The sequence below is a fragment of the Anabas testudineus genome, chromosome 5, assembly GCF_900324465.2.
Source record: "Anabas testudineus chromosome 5, fAnaTes1.2, whole genome shotgun sequence".
NCBI classification, from domain to species: domain Eukaryota; kingdom Metazoa; phylum Chordata; class Actinopteri; order Anabantiformes; family Anabantidae; genus Anabas; species Anabas testudineus.
In genome coordinates, this window is record NC_046614.1 from 4,476,417 (window position 1) to 4,493,051 (window position 16,635).

At 38.7% G+C, this 16,635-nt stretch overlaps 1 protein-coding gene across 1 annotated transcript in view; it reads right to left on the reverse strand.

Annotated features, from left to right (window-relative positions):
* Nucleotides 1–4,048: 4,048 nt before the first annotated feature.
* The window catches only part of LOC113155459 (contactin-4), a 98,507-nt gene continuing 85,920 nt past the window's right edge, over nucleotides 4,049–16,635 (reverse strand). Inside the window, exons 17-23 of the mRNA XM_026350221.1 lie at nucleotides 16,448–16,518; nucleotides 15,839–16,073; nucleotides 15,635–15,750; nucleotides 10,846–11,026; nucleotides 8,287–8,399; nucleotides 7,450–7,618; nucleotides 4,049–5,075 (exon numbers count right to left, since the gene is read on the reverse strand). Coding sequence (XP_026206006.1) covers nucleotides 4,990–5,075; nucleotides 7,450–7,618; nucleotides 8,287–8,399; nucleotides 10,846–11,026; nucleotides 15,635–15,750; nucleotides 15,839–16,073; nucleotides 16,448–16,518 — 971 coding nt within the window. The 3' untranslated portion in view covers nucleotides 4,049–4,989. The remainder of the gene's footprint in view (nucleotides 5,076–7,449; nucleotides 7,619–8,286; nucleotides 8,400–10,845; nucleotides 11,027–15,634; nucleotides 15,751–15,838; nucleotides 16,074–16,447; nucleotides 16,519–16,635) is intronic.

The window sequence follows — 16,635 nt, forward strand, 5'->3', positions numbered from 1 at the left end:
TAGAGTTTATAATATCATCAAAATATTCAAAGAATCTGGAGAAATCTCAAGGTTGAAACCCAGAAGGCCTGTGATCTTCAGGCCTTTTAGACAGGACTGCATTAAAAACAGGCTTTATTCTGTGATGGTTTCAGGAGTACTGAAATCACTGTCTGTCAACACACTTCACTGTACCATCCAAAAATGAAGGTAAAAGCTCTATCATTCAAAGTAGAACCCACATGTGAGAATGCACCAGAAATGCTGCAATCTTCTCTGAGTAAAAGTTTATTTAAAATAATCTGTGGGAAAGTTCTGTGGTCAGACAAATTGAAATTTGAAATAATTCTTTAGAAACCATGGGCACCATGTTCTCAGGGTGAAAAGGGACTTTTTGGCTTGTTATCAGTCTACATCTCTGGTGGTGTCAGGGTGTGGTAGTGTCTATGGAATAAGCATCTTACACATCTGGAAAAGCACCATCAGTGCAGAAAAATACAATATATTCAGGTTTTAGAGCAGCATATGTTTCCATTCAGACAATATCTTTTTCAGGGAAGACCTTGCGTATTTCAGCACTTTCCCTGTGAACCTGTGAGGAGAGCTCTGCAGGCAGCCTGTCAGCTATCCCGTGGTGCTTGGAGAGGACTCATGGTCTTTTTAATTCCCAGCCAATCTTCTGTCCATCACACCACTTTATCCCCACTTTAGAGCTCAGCTCAGGTCCACACACTGTCACTTTTCTGACATGTATCACAGGCTGCACCTCGGCAATACCAGAAAATATTGTCAGTTCCTCCCCACATCCCACTCACCTTCAATATGAACAACAAATTTCCAAACTGGGTACAGAAGCATAGCATCCTGCCTGCCTGCCTCCCCACACCAATCCACTCCACATTTGACTTCTCCTAGTGACATGTGAGAGATAGGAACAAAAGCATATGAAGGGTGAAATAAAAGCTTTGGGTTTAGCTCATGACAGATCACCCTGTGCTTATCAGGTGACCCAAGTACTTTCTTCTGACTGTCCCACACATCATGTTGATAACAGCGAGCAGCGGATTCAAAGCAGCACAACACACACAGCCCACCAAAGGTAGGCCTCAAACGCTGCCATTCTCAGTGGATTTCCATGAATAAGGATTAGCTACAAGCTGCGAGTCAAGCTCCAGTACTTCCAGTTGCTTTACATATTTAAGGCAGAATTTTGCACCGCCAGAACAGACGGCTTAAAGTCAAAGCAGATTGTGCAGCAGTTTTATGAGGATGAGTCTTGGAGGAGTATATTGGTGTAAGTTGCTGAAATCCTTCAGATACAGTATATAGGCTTTATGGGGCCTCCAATTTCCCCCTGTTTAAATGCCGTGTCAGACAATGTTGAACTAAATATATATATATGTATATGTGTGTGTGTGTGTGTGTGTGTGTGTGTGTGTGTGTGTGTGTGTGTGTGTGTGTATGTATGTATCCCACCATGCTGGACATTAAATCAATTTCTTTGACACAGAGATTATGAGCTGAGATCAGAAAGCTTCCAGTAAGCTCTGAGAAAAGTCATATCGCTGCTGATTTTATCTCGCAAGACTAATGACTAAGGGATAAATGCCCTAATCCATCATAAGTTTAATTGGCTCAACCAGGATCTTTGCTACTGATACCAACTTTATGAGTGTATGTACATGACTGTAATTAAAGGTCCTGACTCTGCAAATAGGTGAAATTATGAGATAGTTGCTCGAAATACCTTGACCTGGTAAGAAGTTGATTTTCTGATACAGTTATACCAATGGAGCGTGCTCACACTCCCCTGCAGTGTTTTCTTTACCTTGTTCTTATAGTGGGCAAACAATGTAATTGTTTGTAATTGTCAATTTAACACTAAATTACCTTTGCTTTACTTTAGAAACATGCTGAATTTCCACCAGATCAAATATTGTTGAACATTTACTTCAAAAGATGGGTGCTGAGCTTGTTTAAACACACATAACCATACAGAGAGATAATCTAGTGTTTACCAACTTGCAGCGGTTGCTCTCTTTTCCCACCTTTGTTTCACTAGCATTGAAGCCCCAGTCAGTAGGATAAATATATAGTTTTTCATCTGCTGTGATTCTTTGCACATTTGATACTACAGTGGAAATCTCTGGGATTAATCGTACAGGAATAAACAGTAAACCTGCTAGTTCCTCATAAAGTGCACAAATCACACACAACAGAACACATCCAATAATTAAAGGGTTTCAATGTGAAATTTTTATTGAGTCTCTTTGTCATCTCACAGAGATATTTTATTATATCAATACAATGGTATTACATTACTGAAGTACCAAATTGCAGGTTCAGTTACAGAAAGCATGTTAATAATAAATAACTGTAAATATAAATTTGAGACATCATCAACTGGACATTACATCAGAAAAAAAAAGTAGGTAACCCTTCGCTGAGAAAGCAACAGTTTGGAGCGACAGATATTAGATTTCATGTACAAGCATTTTTATAAGTGGTTTACAGCAAAACAGTACATGTATTTCGAATTTAAATTATGTAAGAACTATTTTCAGCATTTATTCAATTAAAATAAGGAATAAAGCACACAAATAAGCATGATAATTAAACAATCATTGTTAAACACAGTCAGATGTGTTTTGATTAACATGTTGGAAATAATTTTGAGAAGTGTGCCGCCTGAAAATGATGCAAATGTTAAAATGACAGACCCGAGGGGTGTAATCCCAACATAACAAACAGGAAGCAAATAACCTGAACTAAAATAATTAATAAATTAAAAAAGACATGTGCATAGCAAACAAATCTGAAATATGAAACATTACAATAACCTGTCCTTATATTTCATCACAGTAACATTATTGTAACCTTAGTGAGGACTCTTTATACTTTTACTGCTACAAATGACATTAAGTTACATCTATTTACCATCAGGGAACAGATGCTGTAAATTAATAGGACATTATGTGCTTTACTGTCAAATAGCAAAATATGAAGGTGCTTAATAAGAAAATGTTATATTCATGTAGGACAGAAACAAATGTTGTTTCTTTGATCAACTCCTTCTGCATCTCAGTGCACTTAATGAGACAGTATCTAGTTTCTCGTGGCAGATGCTGATGCTTGTGTTATCTTTCATCTTTGGGGGTGGAGTGATAAATTAATCTGGTACTGTAGGTGTTTTTGGTTGACCTCTGTTATGCTTATTTTGCCAATATTCCCACAATTCTATTTTATCACATTATTTTTTACAAAATAAAACAAATCAAGACAAGTACATTCTACATTCTACATGTGATAAGTCTGCCCTTTTACCAAATGTGTATATGAAAAAAATACAATCTGTACCTCAAAGTATACTTGATAAGGCAAAGTAAGATTATTAAACACATCAACAGAATATTTGCACCTGTTCCCAATAAAAAAACTTATCTAAAGAACAAATCAAAACAAGTCTGATTCAGTCTGCTAAAGAAGCATGAGAAGAGTAGCCAGTGTTCAGTTACATACAATCAACACAGAAAACATTTACAGCAGTCGAAACGATGTGGATGATTAGAGTTGAAATGATAATGCTGATTATGTGTGTTTCATGGTTCAGCGGGTTGAGATGCCCCAGATAAACCACCATAGGCAGCACTATTTACTAGTATAGAGCACAGTGCGTGTTATGTACACTTGGTGATAACTGTTTAACTGTTTTAAGAGTTAACTTTTATTTATTTTTTTTACTAAATGCTGCAGTTTGGGCTTTATTGTTCAATTGATTAGTTTTTGTTCTAACCCTGTCTCCCAATAATGCTCTTCATAATGAAAACATTATGAATAGCAGTCTTACAATGAGCAGGATTATGAAACTGCAGACCTAGGTTCAACTCCAGAGTCCTATGTGGCTACATTAAGATAAGAAAAGTACTCTGGTTAAGGTTAGAGAAAGATTGACATGTTTAATTATTGTTATTTTTCTCTCTATTAAGCCAGACCATAATCTTTCTCTAACCTTGACCAGGTGCTGATATCGTTTAATAACGCTATAGTCAACTGGATTTTGCTTGTAATTTATGTTCAGTTAGAACATATCCTCTTTGTGCTAAGAGAAAACATAGCTGTGATTGCAGTTTAGTTGTAAAGAAACACAAATTTGAGGAGACACTGTTGTTTTAGTGATATCTGCAAATAGAGGTGCTCAAAGTGATCCACTGCGGGTAATGTAGGTACCAGATTGTGATAATACCCACTGTACTGTTGCATAGGTTCATACCAACTGTGACTCTGGCAAAGGGGAGTGTATTTCCTAATTTGTGGGATTTCTCCTTTAAGGCAGATACTGCTGGTTTGCTTGGGTGTTAGGCTAAGGAGCTGAGCTAATGCCAGTTACAACATACTAGTTTGTGGTTGCACAGGATTTGGATAATTTCCAGTGGATACTTGCTATGCTATGCTTATTATTTTTATCATGAAACAATCAATAAAAACACTGATACCACTGGTGCAGACTAGCTTAGACTGTAAATAAATAAATAAACTGCTAAAACGTCAAGTTATATGACATAATTCTGGCTCCACTACCTCCACTGCAAACATTTTTAATTCAAATAATGAATTTAAACAGAGATTAACTCTATAATGTCTGTACCTTCTGATCTGTAACATTCTTCGAGGTCAAAGCAAACCAAGAAAATACTTCAAAGCTGAAGTAAAAGCTGGGAATATATAGTGGGGAAACTAGGACATGGACCTATGCTTGGGTTCATTTCACAACTAAAGATAAGAAATGTATCTTTCCATGTTTATCAAATGCATGCATCCTTGAGGATTGCAATGTACCTGAAAATAGGCAAACGAAAATGTGTTGTAGTTGTACTGTTGCCTGTGTGTAAAAGTCCAGCCACAGATGTGTGGACATTTGACAGCCTCAAAATGCTCTCATCATCCAGTCTGGGTTTAAACTATATAAATAAACATTTTTATCTGTAGAGCTAAATACAAAGGCATCAGAAGCTACAAAAAGAACATTGAAAATATATAAAAGACGAAACAGATAATCTTCATTGGAACTGGACACACACATCCCTTTGAGTTAAGACCTAGAAAAAGAAAGAAAGGAAAAAGTTATTCATAGCAATGAAATACGGGCCTGTGGGTGTTCATTATAGCTTTAGCCAAGAATTAGATGTTGTAACTACGCTTGTTTCATTATAGATTAGTTATGCTTGATATTTTTTTTAATGCTGTGCTATATCAACAAGTTCTTCAACTAATGCCCATATACAGTAGGTTGTTTGGTTGTATGAGTGATTTGGGGAAAGGTCACCACATGTCATAAGAGCGCCCCCACATATGAAGGCAGGCATTTATTCAAATTTCAGCTACTGTCTTATACGATGACACCAAATTATTTTTTCCCTAAATGGTTAACAATTGAGCAAACAAATTGATTTGGTTGGGATTAGGCCTTGAAATGTCTGGGTTAAGTTTAGAAACTAAATATATGTGGTTAGGATTAAGCTTAGTAATAAATAATATTTGCCTTCCTGCTCTGTTCACGTTTGTCATGTTACTGGTAACAATGACATCTATAGAAAGTTGTCTTATACTGGACTCAAACTCCACTCTCCTTTGGGAAAAATGTGCTTTGAGATCATTAATAGTTTGTGACTGTGTAATTTTCATTGCAGCCCCTAGATGATGTGTTTCTCTAGGACAAACACCTAGGGTCTTACAGTAGCTCTAAGATTTATTATAACATACGTCATCTAAATTGTGCTATATTTGTAATGTAATGTATTGACAATTCATATAATACTTTTATAACACATAACACATTTATAACAAATCATTATATAGTTATTGGGGCACTGACATACTAGATATGGAAACATAGGGGTGGAGCTGGACCCTCTACATGTTGTAGCTGAGAGGAGGATGCTGTCCAAACTCCCTTCCACCCACTACACAGTGTGCTGGCTGGACAGAGGCGCACGTTCAGCCAAAGACTGGTCAACATCATATGGTCCACAGAACATCACAGGAGATCGTTTCTATGGGGTGGCTGTGGCTCAATAGGTAGAGCAGTTGACTGCCAATCACAGGTTGGTGGTTCATTGGTGGTTCGATTCCCGGCTGCCACAACACATGCCAAAGTATCCTTGGGCAAGATACTGACCCCTAGTTGCCCCCGGTGCCCCCAGTCAGGTCTGCCATCGGTGTGTGAATGGGTGAATGAGACGCAGTGTAAAGCACTTTGAGTACCAACTAGGTAGAAAAGCACTATATAAGTGCAGACCATTTACCATTCTGCCTTTGGCCATCAAGCTGTACAACTCCTCCCCCCAATGTAAGGAAGTGGGGAACTGAACTATCATCAGAATCATTTATGTCATCTCTTTGTTATCATTCCATCCTGGACTATTATTATTGACCTATTTTCATCTAGTTTACATATTCTGTATGTATACAGAGTTTTCTTTCTGTCTGAGTTGAGAGCAACTGTAACCAGGCAAAACACTTTTCCTTTATGATTAATATAACTTTTTTTAATCTTGAAGCTTAAATAAAACTGGACAAATATATTGTGTTTAACAAAGTACATTGGTGGCCCTGTGATAGACAAATATGTCCAGGGTGTGCCCTGCCTCTTGCTCAATAACAGCTGGAATAGGCTCCAGCACTCCTGCGTCCCTTAAGTGGACAAGAGGTTTAGAAAATGAATAAAGTGGCTTTAATGTAATGGTGGACAGGGCTCAGCATTGGAAATGTTTATTGCCAGCCATGATCAACTGGTGTCAGAACACACAGTGCATCACAATTTGCTGTGTGGGGCTGCATTACCGCAGACCAGTCAGAGCATAATAATGTTGATGTAATGTTGTCGACCACAACATTAAAACGCACTAAAGATGTGTCGTAAATAATAATAGTTGATCATAGCAAGAACATGACAATCCAGTTGTCTCCTCAATTGTATTTTAAACTCCTTCATGTCAGGTAGAAGCCTTCCTTCGAAATGATGAATTAAGTATCTGCTCATGCTTAACTAATGCTTAAGTGTAGTGTAAGTTGTTATAAAGTGGTATCTACTGCATTCATGTAGCTGAGCACCATTTGAGTCTGTCGAGATCCATGGAAGGCACACAGCAAGGTCTTACTGACATATACTTATTGTAGTAACCAAGCATGCTTCCTAAAATGTTGAACTGCTTCTTTAGGTTTTCGAGCCATCCTAGCTCACTAACAGACAAACAGGACTAAATGAGAACCTTTTGTCTCTTCTTCCTTCTCCTATGATGCAGCCTTATTACAATTTAGATGTGTATTCTGAAGGCCTTGTTCAAGCTTTGGTAAAGCTTATGAACAGTATCAGTCACACTAGGGATTAGTTACACAGTGCACCCATCCCGCTGCTCCTCTGCCTAATTCCAACTCTAATCATTTACATGCTGCTGAGTGTTTGAAACTTACTGGACATCTTTGGTATGCGTATGGGGCCGCTGCTGGTGCCATCACCCCCTTCAGTCAAAGCTTTGATCTCAATAAGGTAGTCCTCTCCAGAAGAGATTTGCAGCTCCACACTAGTCTTATTGGTTTCCAGTACAGTAGTCCTGCCATGCCAGTTCTGACGATAAACAACCTAGAGAAGAGAGCGGATGTCTGGATGAACAACCAACATCCTTCATCTATTTGAATGTACATGACAAAACTAACAGCTAACAGTCAGAAATCAGTTGTTAGTTTTGTTGTGTATGCGTTTGATTTATCTTTACCAAATCTAATTATTTTGTAGCTCAACAGCACTGAAGGCCAAAAATGAATTAGAAAAATATATAAGAATCTTTCACAGAACAGAATTGTTTCTGACAAATAATTATCAAACCATTCCTGTCTACATGCACTGAGTACTCTCTTACAACACAGTTCCACAAAAGACTTACCATTAATGAGCAGGGCTGCATATCTCTGGAGATTAAATGTACAGTATACTGTATATTTGAGGAAAACATTATCAAATACTGTTGTTTTTTTTCTGTGCTCTTATGCAAAGTGGATCAAGTATGATTCATTGCTGTGCTCGTTGCTAGAAGCTCAACTCCCTCTGCAGTCTAACGCCTTTCATTTTATCACCTGGAACAGATCTTTTAATTTTGAAAGGCCAGACAGGGCCAATCCATAATGTAACACTGGAGTGCTGAGGTCTATCTTTCCACTGCAATGAGAAAGTCATTTATTGGGATGACAGCTGCTGAGGCTCTATTTGTTTCCCCAGTTGTGGAGTTTCTGCTATTATTCTGACAAACTCACCTTGTATCCTGTCACCTCAGACTCATTTTCCATTGCCTTGACATGTTCCCAATTTAGAAATATCTTAGAGTTGGTCAGGTTCCACTCAATATTCCCCGGAGACTGACTTGGTGCTGCAAGATATGTAATTATATAGAAACTCGCTTCAGAAATGAATGCATGAAACAATGTCATCTCTAGTATTCTCTAAGTCTGCAGTCCGCCTTGATTAAATCGTCTGGTCTTGCAGCACAATGCATTTCATACTACGCAATATGCCCTTCAATCTTCCGGAACACACTGGAGAATAGCAGAGGTCAAGAAAAATAGAAAATGCATGCTCTTTGATTATTCTTTCATTTACTTGTGTGAAAGCACAGCTAATAAGGATGAAATGAAAGGTTCAGCCCCAAAGCACCACAAAAGTTTTTACTGCATCATTTTCTAGTGAACACCCTCAGTAGCTGGGAGTACTTCTGACTTTGTAGCTGTTTTGGCTTCAGTTATTAATTTTAATATGGTTATTTCTAACAAAAGCAAAAAAACAGATATAAGAAAATGATAAATAAGTGAATTAGTAAAATAAACAGATGAATAATGATGAAAAGTAGTATTGTTTTGAGGGATTGGCCTCAGTTTTGTAATTGCATTGAATATTTTGAGTTTTTATTTTGAACAAAAATGTAGCATTTGTTTCCCTGCTGAGCTTCATTGCAGAGATGCTAACGCAAGAAGACATTTTCTAATTATTAAAAATGACTTGACTTGTTTAATGCCCATGGCTAGAGCCACAGATAAAAAAAAATGAAAAATAATTTTTGCACAGAAGGATCACTATGGATTTTGTCCCCTATCACTTCTATTAAATGCACATTAAAGAGAGATATCACCTCCTGTATGAACTGGAGGAAGGATACGAAGCAAAAACCTTTCAGTGTTCAAATGGGCGCCTGACTGTGGTTTGGAAAATTAAAAACCTATTCTTTAATGAGTTCTATTTCATTTCACACAGCTGTCGCTGTTTTTTTCAAACAACTATCACACACTGGAGAAAACATGGTTTGGTTTGTGGAGTCTCCACAATGTTCTCCATCTTGCTCCTAATGAAGAGAAATGTATTTCTGTTGCGTTGATTCAGTCACAGTGTGAAAACATGCAGAGGTACAAAACTTTTTACTCTATAATGACTATGAAGATCTAATGCAGCCTTTGCGAAAAAAAAGGGTGCAATGAGAGAAGAAAAAACAGCTGTGATTTAGGTGTCTATGTGTATGAATGTAAGGTGGGAAAAAAAGTGTAGGAGCTAATTTCTGCAGTTCCACAGAGTCACAATTTACACTAGATGGTAGCACCTAAATGACTCAATCGATGTGGGGGCACTGAAATTAGTTCAAGGGCTGTGTTTTCATCCTAGCACATGGAACATAATGCAGTGGCACACACTGGTGAACTGGTATTTTCTACTGAATATTTTCTCAATTGTGTCTGTTTAGTGTCTTGAAGACTTGGTGTGCACCCTAGTGGGATGTGGGTGAGTGTGGTGACATTAATCCAGTGGTGCAGAGAAATCTGGTGCCAACAATCAGTGTGTTTTATGCGGTCCACTGCACCCCCTGCTCAGGGCAGGTCAACTGCTCAGCACACTTTTGTTCCGCAGTACTTAGGTCACTTTGTTGGGTGAATGTAAACCTGTCCAACATTACACAGACACACTTATTTTCAACCAGCTGACAATTGAACTATTGGAGAGCAGAGTTGTATTCTGATTATGGCAATAATGCCATGGCATGGGTGACAGTCCTGTGTTTAAAGGGGATGAAAGCAGTTGTTGTACTTGACCATGCTCATCAAATCTCTAACACTATACAATATATTCTTTCTATTCAAGTGCAAGTAAATCAGGTCCAACTGACCACAAAGATGCCAAATGTGCACATGGAGTCCCCTGGCAGACAGGGCAGGAAGCAAATGAGTTTTTTTGAGTTCAAAAAATAAAGTCCAAAGTGCAAATGTGTCAGTTCAAGCGTAACACTGAAAGGAGATGAGGTGTTAGAGAGATGTTAGCGAGACTGGAAAGAGTGGAACAACTTAACAATTAAAGAATTACAGGTCAAAGCAGGTGAAATCACAGTTGCCAGTCAATGTCTAAGCAATAAAATCAGATTAAATGTCATTTAAAGAGTGAAAATAAGAGAAGCAGTTCAGGGCAGTGGGGTTTCTATGGCACTGTGCTTCTTCGCCAAGGTTGTTTTTCAGTGTATCACAAACAATGACAAATGAAAGTTGCTAAAACTGAGCAGATCATGTTGGAGTTGAATTTAGTTATCAAATACCCTTGTAGATATGTGATTTAAAACTTATTTAAACATGGAAAGGTGCTGTTGACACCCTCCGTCACTCCAGCACTGAACTGCTGATAGGCTGTTCCGTGAGTCTGGATGACAGGAGGCTTTCACACCTGTACACATAAATATAATTAATGTGTAGGTAACACAAAATCTGAAACAGTTGCACACTGTAGCTTTAGGTAAATGGTTAAGAAAAACGTGAAATAAATCATAATCTCGTGTGTGGACTTACGTGGTTTCTTGGTGGTGATGTTAAGAGCATGACTGCAGGGGCCAAGTCCAGCACTGTTTTGGGCACTGACTGAGATCTGGTAGACTGTGTTGCCCTTCAAGCCAGACAGCCGAGCTGTGGTGCTGACGACCCTCACTCTGTCTGCCTCGCTCTGCCCAGACCCTTCCTCCCAAAAGACAACCTGGACCAAAGACACATGGGTTTACCACAGAAATCCAGCCATATTGGGTACCTTTGCCTTCAACTTTTAATCTGTTTTCAAATCTGAAAATTGGTAGCAACTAAGTCAAGTCAGACTTTCAAGTACATACAGTACTGTAGGTTGAAGTGGAGCCAGCTAACATAAAGTATATAGTAGTAGAAACTCAGAAGTAGCAGAGTGTAAGAAGACATATACAGTAAGAAGACACAGGGATCAAGTTTACTTTTTTTTACCGCCTCATCTGTATCAAAAGTGTGGTTGTGTAGGTCTTTAACATATGAAAGCACTGATTCTATAGGGCCTGACTTCAAAGTCCCATGCTGTTTGCTCAGCTACTGTACATCCTGATGCAGTCCAAGTAACATTTTCAATCAGCAATACCGCTCTGGGAGTGGGGAGAACGAGGATAACGAGCTTGCCACAATCTGTATTCATAGAGAGATCGTTTATGACCCTAACACGAAACAGAAAAGGCAGACAGGAAAATGTCAAACAGATGGTTTGAGAGTAGGTACTTATTCAATTGGCTGCACACATGTTTGCAGGGATCTTGCTTGGGAAAAGGCAGATTAGCGACAGAGCCTGGAGTTGCTGATAACAGATGCATCTAGGGTGTTTTTTTTTCCCACTTGCAGATTAATTATAGCAGTTTTACCAGCATTTGGGAAAATACCTAAAATACCTGAGTGGAAGAAGTTTACAGTTTCTTACACCACCTCTGCTAAGAACTTAAACACACATTCCAAGAGGGATGAAAGCGAGGGATCTAAGGAGACTTAAGCTGTCTTGCTGCATCTTAAAGTCTTATGAAGAAAGTGGCAGGAAAGTGCATCAGTATAGTGTTTTAATAATGCAGTGTTTGTGTGTGGGATGCACAACCTTTGAAATGTTGCCAATTTACCTAACACAAAAACTTTCTTAAAGTTTGGGGTGATTTAGACTGTAGCATCGAACAATGCATTATCTGCAATCTAAATTAATTTGACTAATTAGGAGTGCTTTAAATTTGCAGTCGTCTTGGTTCTACCTTGATTTTTGTTTAGGTTTTTTGTTTTTTAGGGCTGAAGGCTTTCAAAACACAGTTAACCTACACTATGTACTGTCTCTGAATGTTATAAATGAACACAAAGCACCAGGTCAGCTCACATTTTGCCTTCCATATAGACTAAATGTTGCTTTTCTAATGTAAAGCCTGTGCACAAAAGCAAGTGATAAGTGTTATGACAAACTATCAGCCTTCTAGTATATTGTATTGAATTTGGAGGCTTAAGGTTGCTGCATAAGGGAGACAATGGATAGTGTGTTGGGCGAAAGTGGGTACTCAGGGTTTTGTCTTCCAAAAGCACAACACGAGACTGTGGATATTTGTGTCACGGTTTTCATACCCCCCCGTTTACTAATTACCAGGTTTGGAAAATTGACTGGATTGTTATGTCTATAAACTTGATTTCACAGGTTTAACATACTGCTTTGCATAGTAGCAATTCAGAAAAATCTTCTAAAGTGTTGTGCTTGAGATCAAAAACATCTATGGATTTGCCTCTCCTACTAATTCATATAATATGGATGAATTAAAGCCCCCCTGTTGAGTTTTTGACCACTAGCAGCACTGTGGAGCAGTGTTTTTATGAGTGGATCAACGTTTTGTTTATATTATGTATATTCATGTTTTTTGCTATTACACTTATTTACAGTTGAACACAACATAAAAGGCAGCTATGATCATGCTTTGCAAATGTTTCATAAGGAAGAAAACACATTGAACATGTTTTCTCAAGAAAGCACCAAATATGTTTTGGTGAGTAACACTGAATGTAAACACAACTTTCATCTTGATGGCTTACACGGAAACTTCAGAGGGCACCTGCAAATTTAAGGAAAATCAGGAAGACTAGAAAATCACAGCACTCAAAAAGTAAGCATATGGGTAAAACCATGCAAAGGGATTGGGCCTTGAACCAGTCTAAACAAGTTTCTGTTGCATCATCAATAAGGTAAAGTAGGCAACTACCTGCATATTGCATATTCTTAAATCTGGTTTTATTAAATCTAATCAAAACCAATTGAGGCACAGGATTCTGAAGGGCAAGTAGTGATTTTTTGTCATATAAGTTGCTAAGGTCTGAGTTTTCACAGCATTTTGACATTTAGATTTTTTATAACAGGTAAAGCCCATGTGTCACTAATCGCACTAGCAATATCTCTGTTCTTTTCTTGTAAGTCATGACAGTGAGCCAACATGCATAATACCAGAATCCTAAAACTGAAGCAGCAAAATGTAATTCAGCCATCATTGATTTTATTATCTACACCTGTGTCTTTCCTTCTGTGACATGTTAGATGTCTTCAATAGGGGCCAAACTGCAAATAATCGCCCTAGGCCCATAAAAAGTTAATCCTGCATGGTCCATAATTTGATGATTTTGATTTGGAGATGTGGACAGTCTTAAAAGTTCAAAATGCTTTTGTTCCCATTCTGGTAACACAAAGTTATTATTTAGGTCTTGCACACTCCTCCATAATGAGAAGGCCTATCTACAGTAGGAGCTGCTGCTATTTATGTTCATACAGGTGAACTGTAACTGTCGAAGGTTAAATTGAAAGATACTCTCAAACCTTTCATGCAGCTGTTCCAGTTAAAGTCGAGAAGAGAGTAAAGAAAGACAAGACTGTGGATATTTGTGTCACGGTTTCCATACCCCCCGTTTAGTAATGACTGGTTCAAGGCCCAATCCCTTTGCATGTGACTACATGGCATCTCAAAACATCGTGGTTTAATGTGGTTTTTGATGTAATGAGTCAAGGCTCACTTGAATGGGTAGTTATCATCTTCTAATTGATCAGCTTCACTGAAATCAATGACACGGCTACAAATGCCAAAATAGTATTTGTTGTCCTCCATGCATGGAGAGCTGTTTGGGATGATACCCTGCTGGGACAGATTGGCTGAGTCATACGAGAGCTTTCCAGGCTCTCTGCTCCACAGCTGGCTACTCAGCCAATGTCTCCCTTTACCAGTGTACATCTTATTATCCTACTTTTCAGCCTTATTCTTTATTTGTTCCTTTGTTGATCAATTTTAATTGACAAATAGTATATTCGGGTTCTATAGTAATGGCTTAAATTATCTTTAACTGAAAATACTATGTGCAAACAATCACAGAAACACAGCTCTAGCACCCACAAATCATACAGTAACAGTTATTGCTTTAACACACACACAGAGAGAGCTTGCTACAAGTATGCTTCCTGGCATTAACTCACTGTGTTCAATACACATCAGACAAATAAGCACATTACAAGAAAGCAGAAGTGTCTCTTCTCATTTCCCATCACTACCAGCCTCTAATAAAATATATTTTGGCAAAACACTGTGTTCTGGCAGAGTGTAGGGGTAGGACATTAAAAATGAACTTAACTTTCCAGTATCACTCCCTTTTTGGCTGAAGTGAGGGACACAATACACAAGGATTTAGTGTACCTCTTCAGGGAGATTCAGGAGCAACCACAGAGGAAATGTATTTCTGAATTCCAGAGGGGAGGCACAAAAGTCTGTATTCTGGCTATTTTATAAGGCTTGGGGAAAGCCACTGTGTTACTTATAATAGGTTGTACAGAGATAGTTGCTCTTGTTTACCATGAGCCTACATGAACAAGAGGCTATTGGCTACGTATCTCCTTTAAAAGTGTGTACAGTAGCTTCCTACACCTATCAATAGCCCACCCCAGGGACTGGCTCACGTTCACAATCTTTTAGTGGAAAAAGAGCCCTGAGGCCCTATTTAGTTGTGCCTTTATTCTGAATGCAGAGAAAAAGCCAAATTGTCACTCTAGCCTGTATTAGGTTTTGGAGCAATCTCAAATATAGAAATGTAAATAGAAAAAGACCTATTGAACAACAAGAGATTCACACAATGATGTCTTCAACAAACTGTTGAACAGCTGAAGACAAAACCGCAACTTCAGCTCCCAAACAATTAAAAGAGGTATAATCTATTTAAATTGTGAACTGTATATTTCTTATGTCAGTAGATTGAGAATCCCTATGTTCCACTGACACTGATTGGTCTTGGGTCCCAAACACATCAAGGAGCTTCAAACTGCAGTCTTATAGTATAGAGTGACTTCAAAGCTTCTCTGCAGAAGTCAGACCACCTGGGTATAGCTGGCTGTGACATAAAATAGCTGGGGTTAGGAAAGAATGTTTTTTTTATCTAGGTTTTCCACAGCCAAATCCCAGGAGAGTGTTTGTTGTAGAGGATAGTGATGTATGATGTTCACACTTTTTTTTTTTTTTTTATTTATTATTTTTTTAATAGCAGTTCTCAGACAGCCTTGGGTATTGAACTTTTTTGGAGACTGGAACAACTGTCAGCATACCTCTTCATCCCCTAGATTGCCGGTGAAAAATCTCCCAGCCCAACACATGCAGTATTTTAATGTCAGAGTATTTCCACATTGTCGCCTTCGGCAGTTATATTCAAATGAACTCCAGTTTATTGTGCTGTCAGTCATTCTGGGATTAATGTCTACCCCTTGTTTGAATATTTCTTGTAGCACTATTATTTCAAGTTTTACTTTTCATACCTCATATCCTATGATTTCGTCTGTGCTGGACCCTGGAGGAACTGCTTCCCAGAACACCTCAATCTCAGAGGCTGACACAGAACGGCCCCACACTCTCGATGGTGCCTCAGAGGGCTCTAGATTAGACAGATAGTTTAAAATTGATTTATTTATTTGCAGAATGAACACAATCATCCTGCAGCATTTACAGGTGAACATGCTCACCTTCTCCTGCTGAGACCACTTTCACAACATGGCTGAACCGACCCTCTCCCAGGCTGTTGTATACTCCCACCTTCACTTCAAAGTGGGACAACGGAGCCATGCTATCATTTCTGTAAATATATCTGGATGCATCAGGTGATGCCAGCACTGTCTGGATCCAGGTGTTGCTGCCAAGTGGGCGGAAAGCCACAACATAGCCAAAATCCTCTCCGCTCTGCTGTTCCTCTGGAATTGGCTGAGATAGGAACAGAAAAGTTACGCCTATGACCCAGTCAACTGTGAGCAGGAATTAAATCAGGGCGCTATAAAAAAATAAAGCAGAAACAGTGTTTTATGTGTAAGAAACTGCAGAGAAAATGTATAGATAAAGCATCTTTCTTCTTGATTTACCTACGCTATATGGAATTTGCACTAGCTCCCTATAATGGTTTTGATTTACACAACACAGTGAGTCAGCAGGCAACAAATCAGAAAAGCTCTGCCTTTAATTAAAAGCCATTCCGCTGAATACAGACCAATGCAGACACAATAACTCAGCCAGTCCAAGTTCATTCTCGTCAAAAGATTCTAAGAAGGCTCCGTCACAACACATGCTCATGATCCTCTTACCTCCCACATGATGACAAGTTCTCCTCGAGCTCCTCCACCGCCGCTCACATTAACTGGTGCAACCTTGGGAACTAAACAGGCACAAAGGAAACTTAATCATCCCTCGGTTTGGGCTGTCATGTCTAAGGCAGGCGCGGAGGATTCCGTTAAAGCCACATGGCTTTGAATGAGGTGATCACAGCCACTCT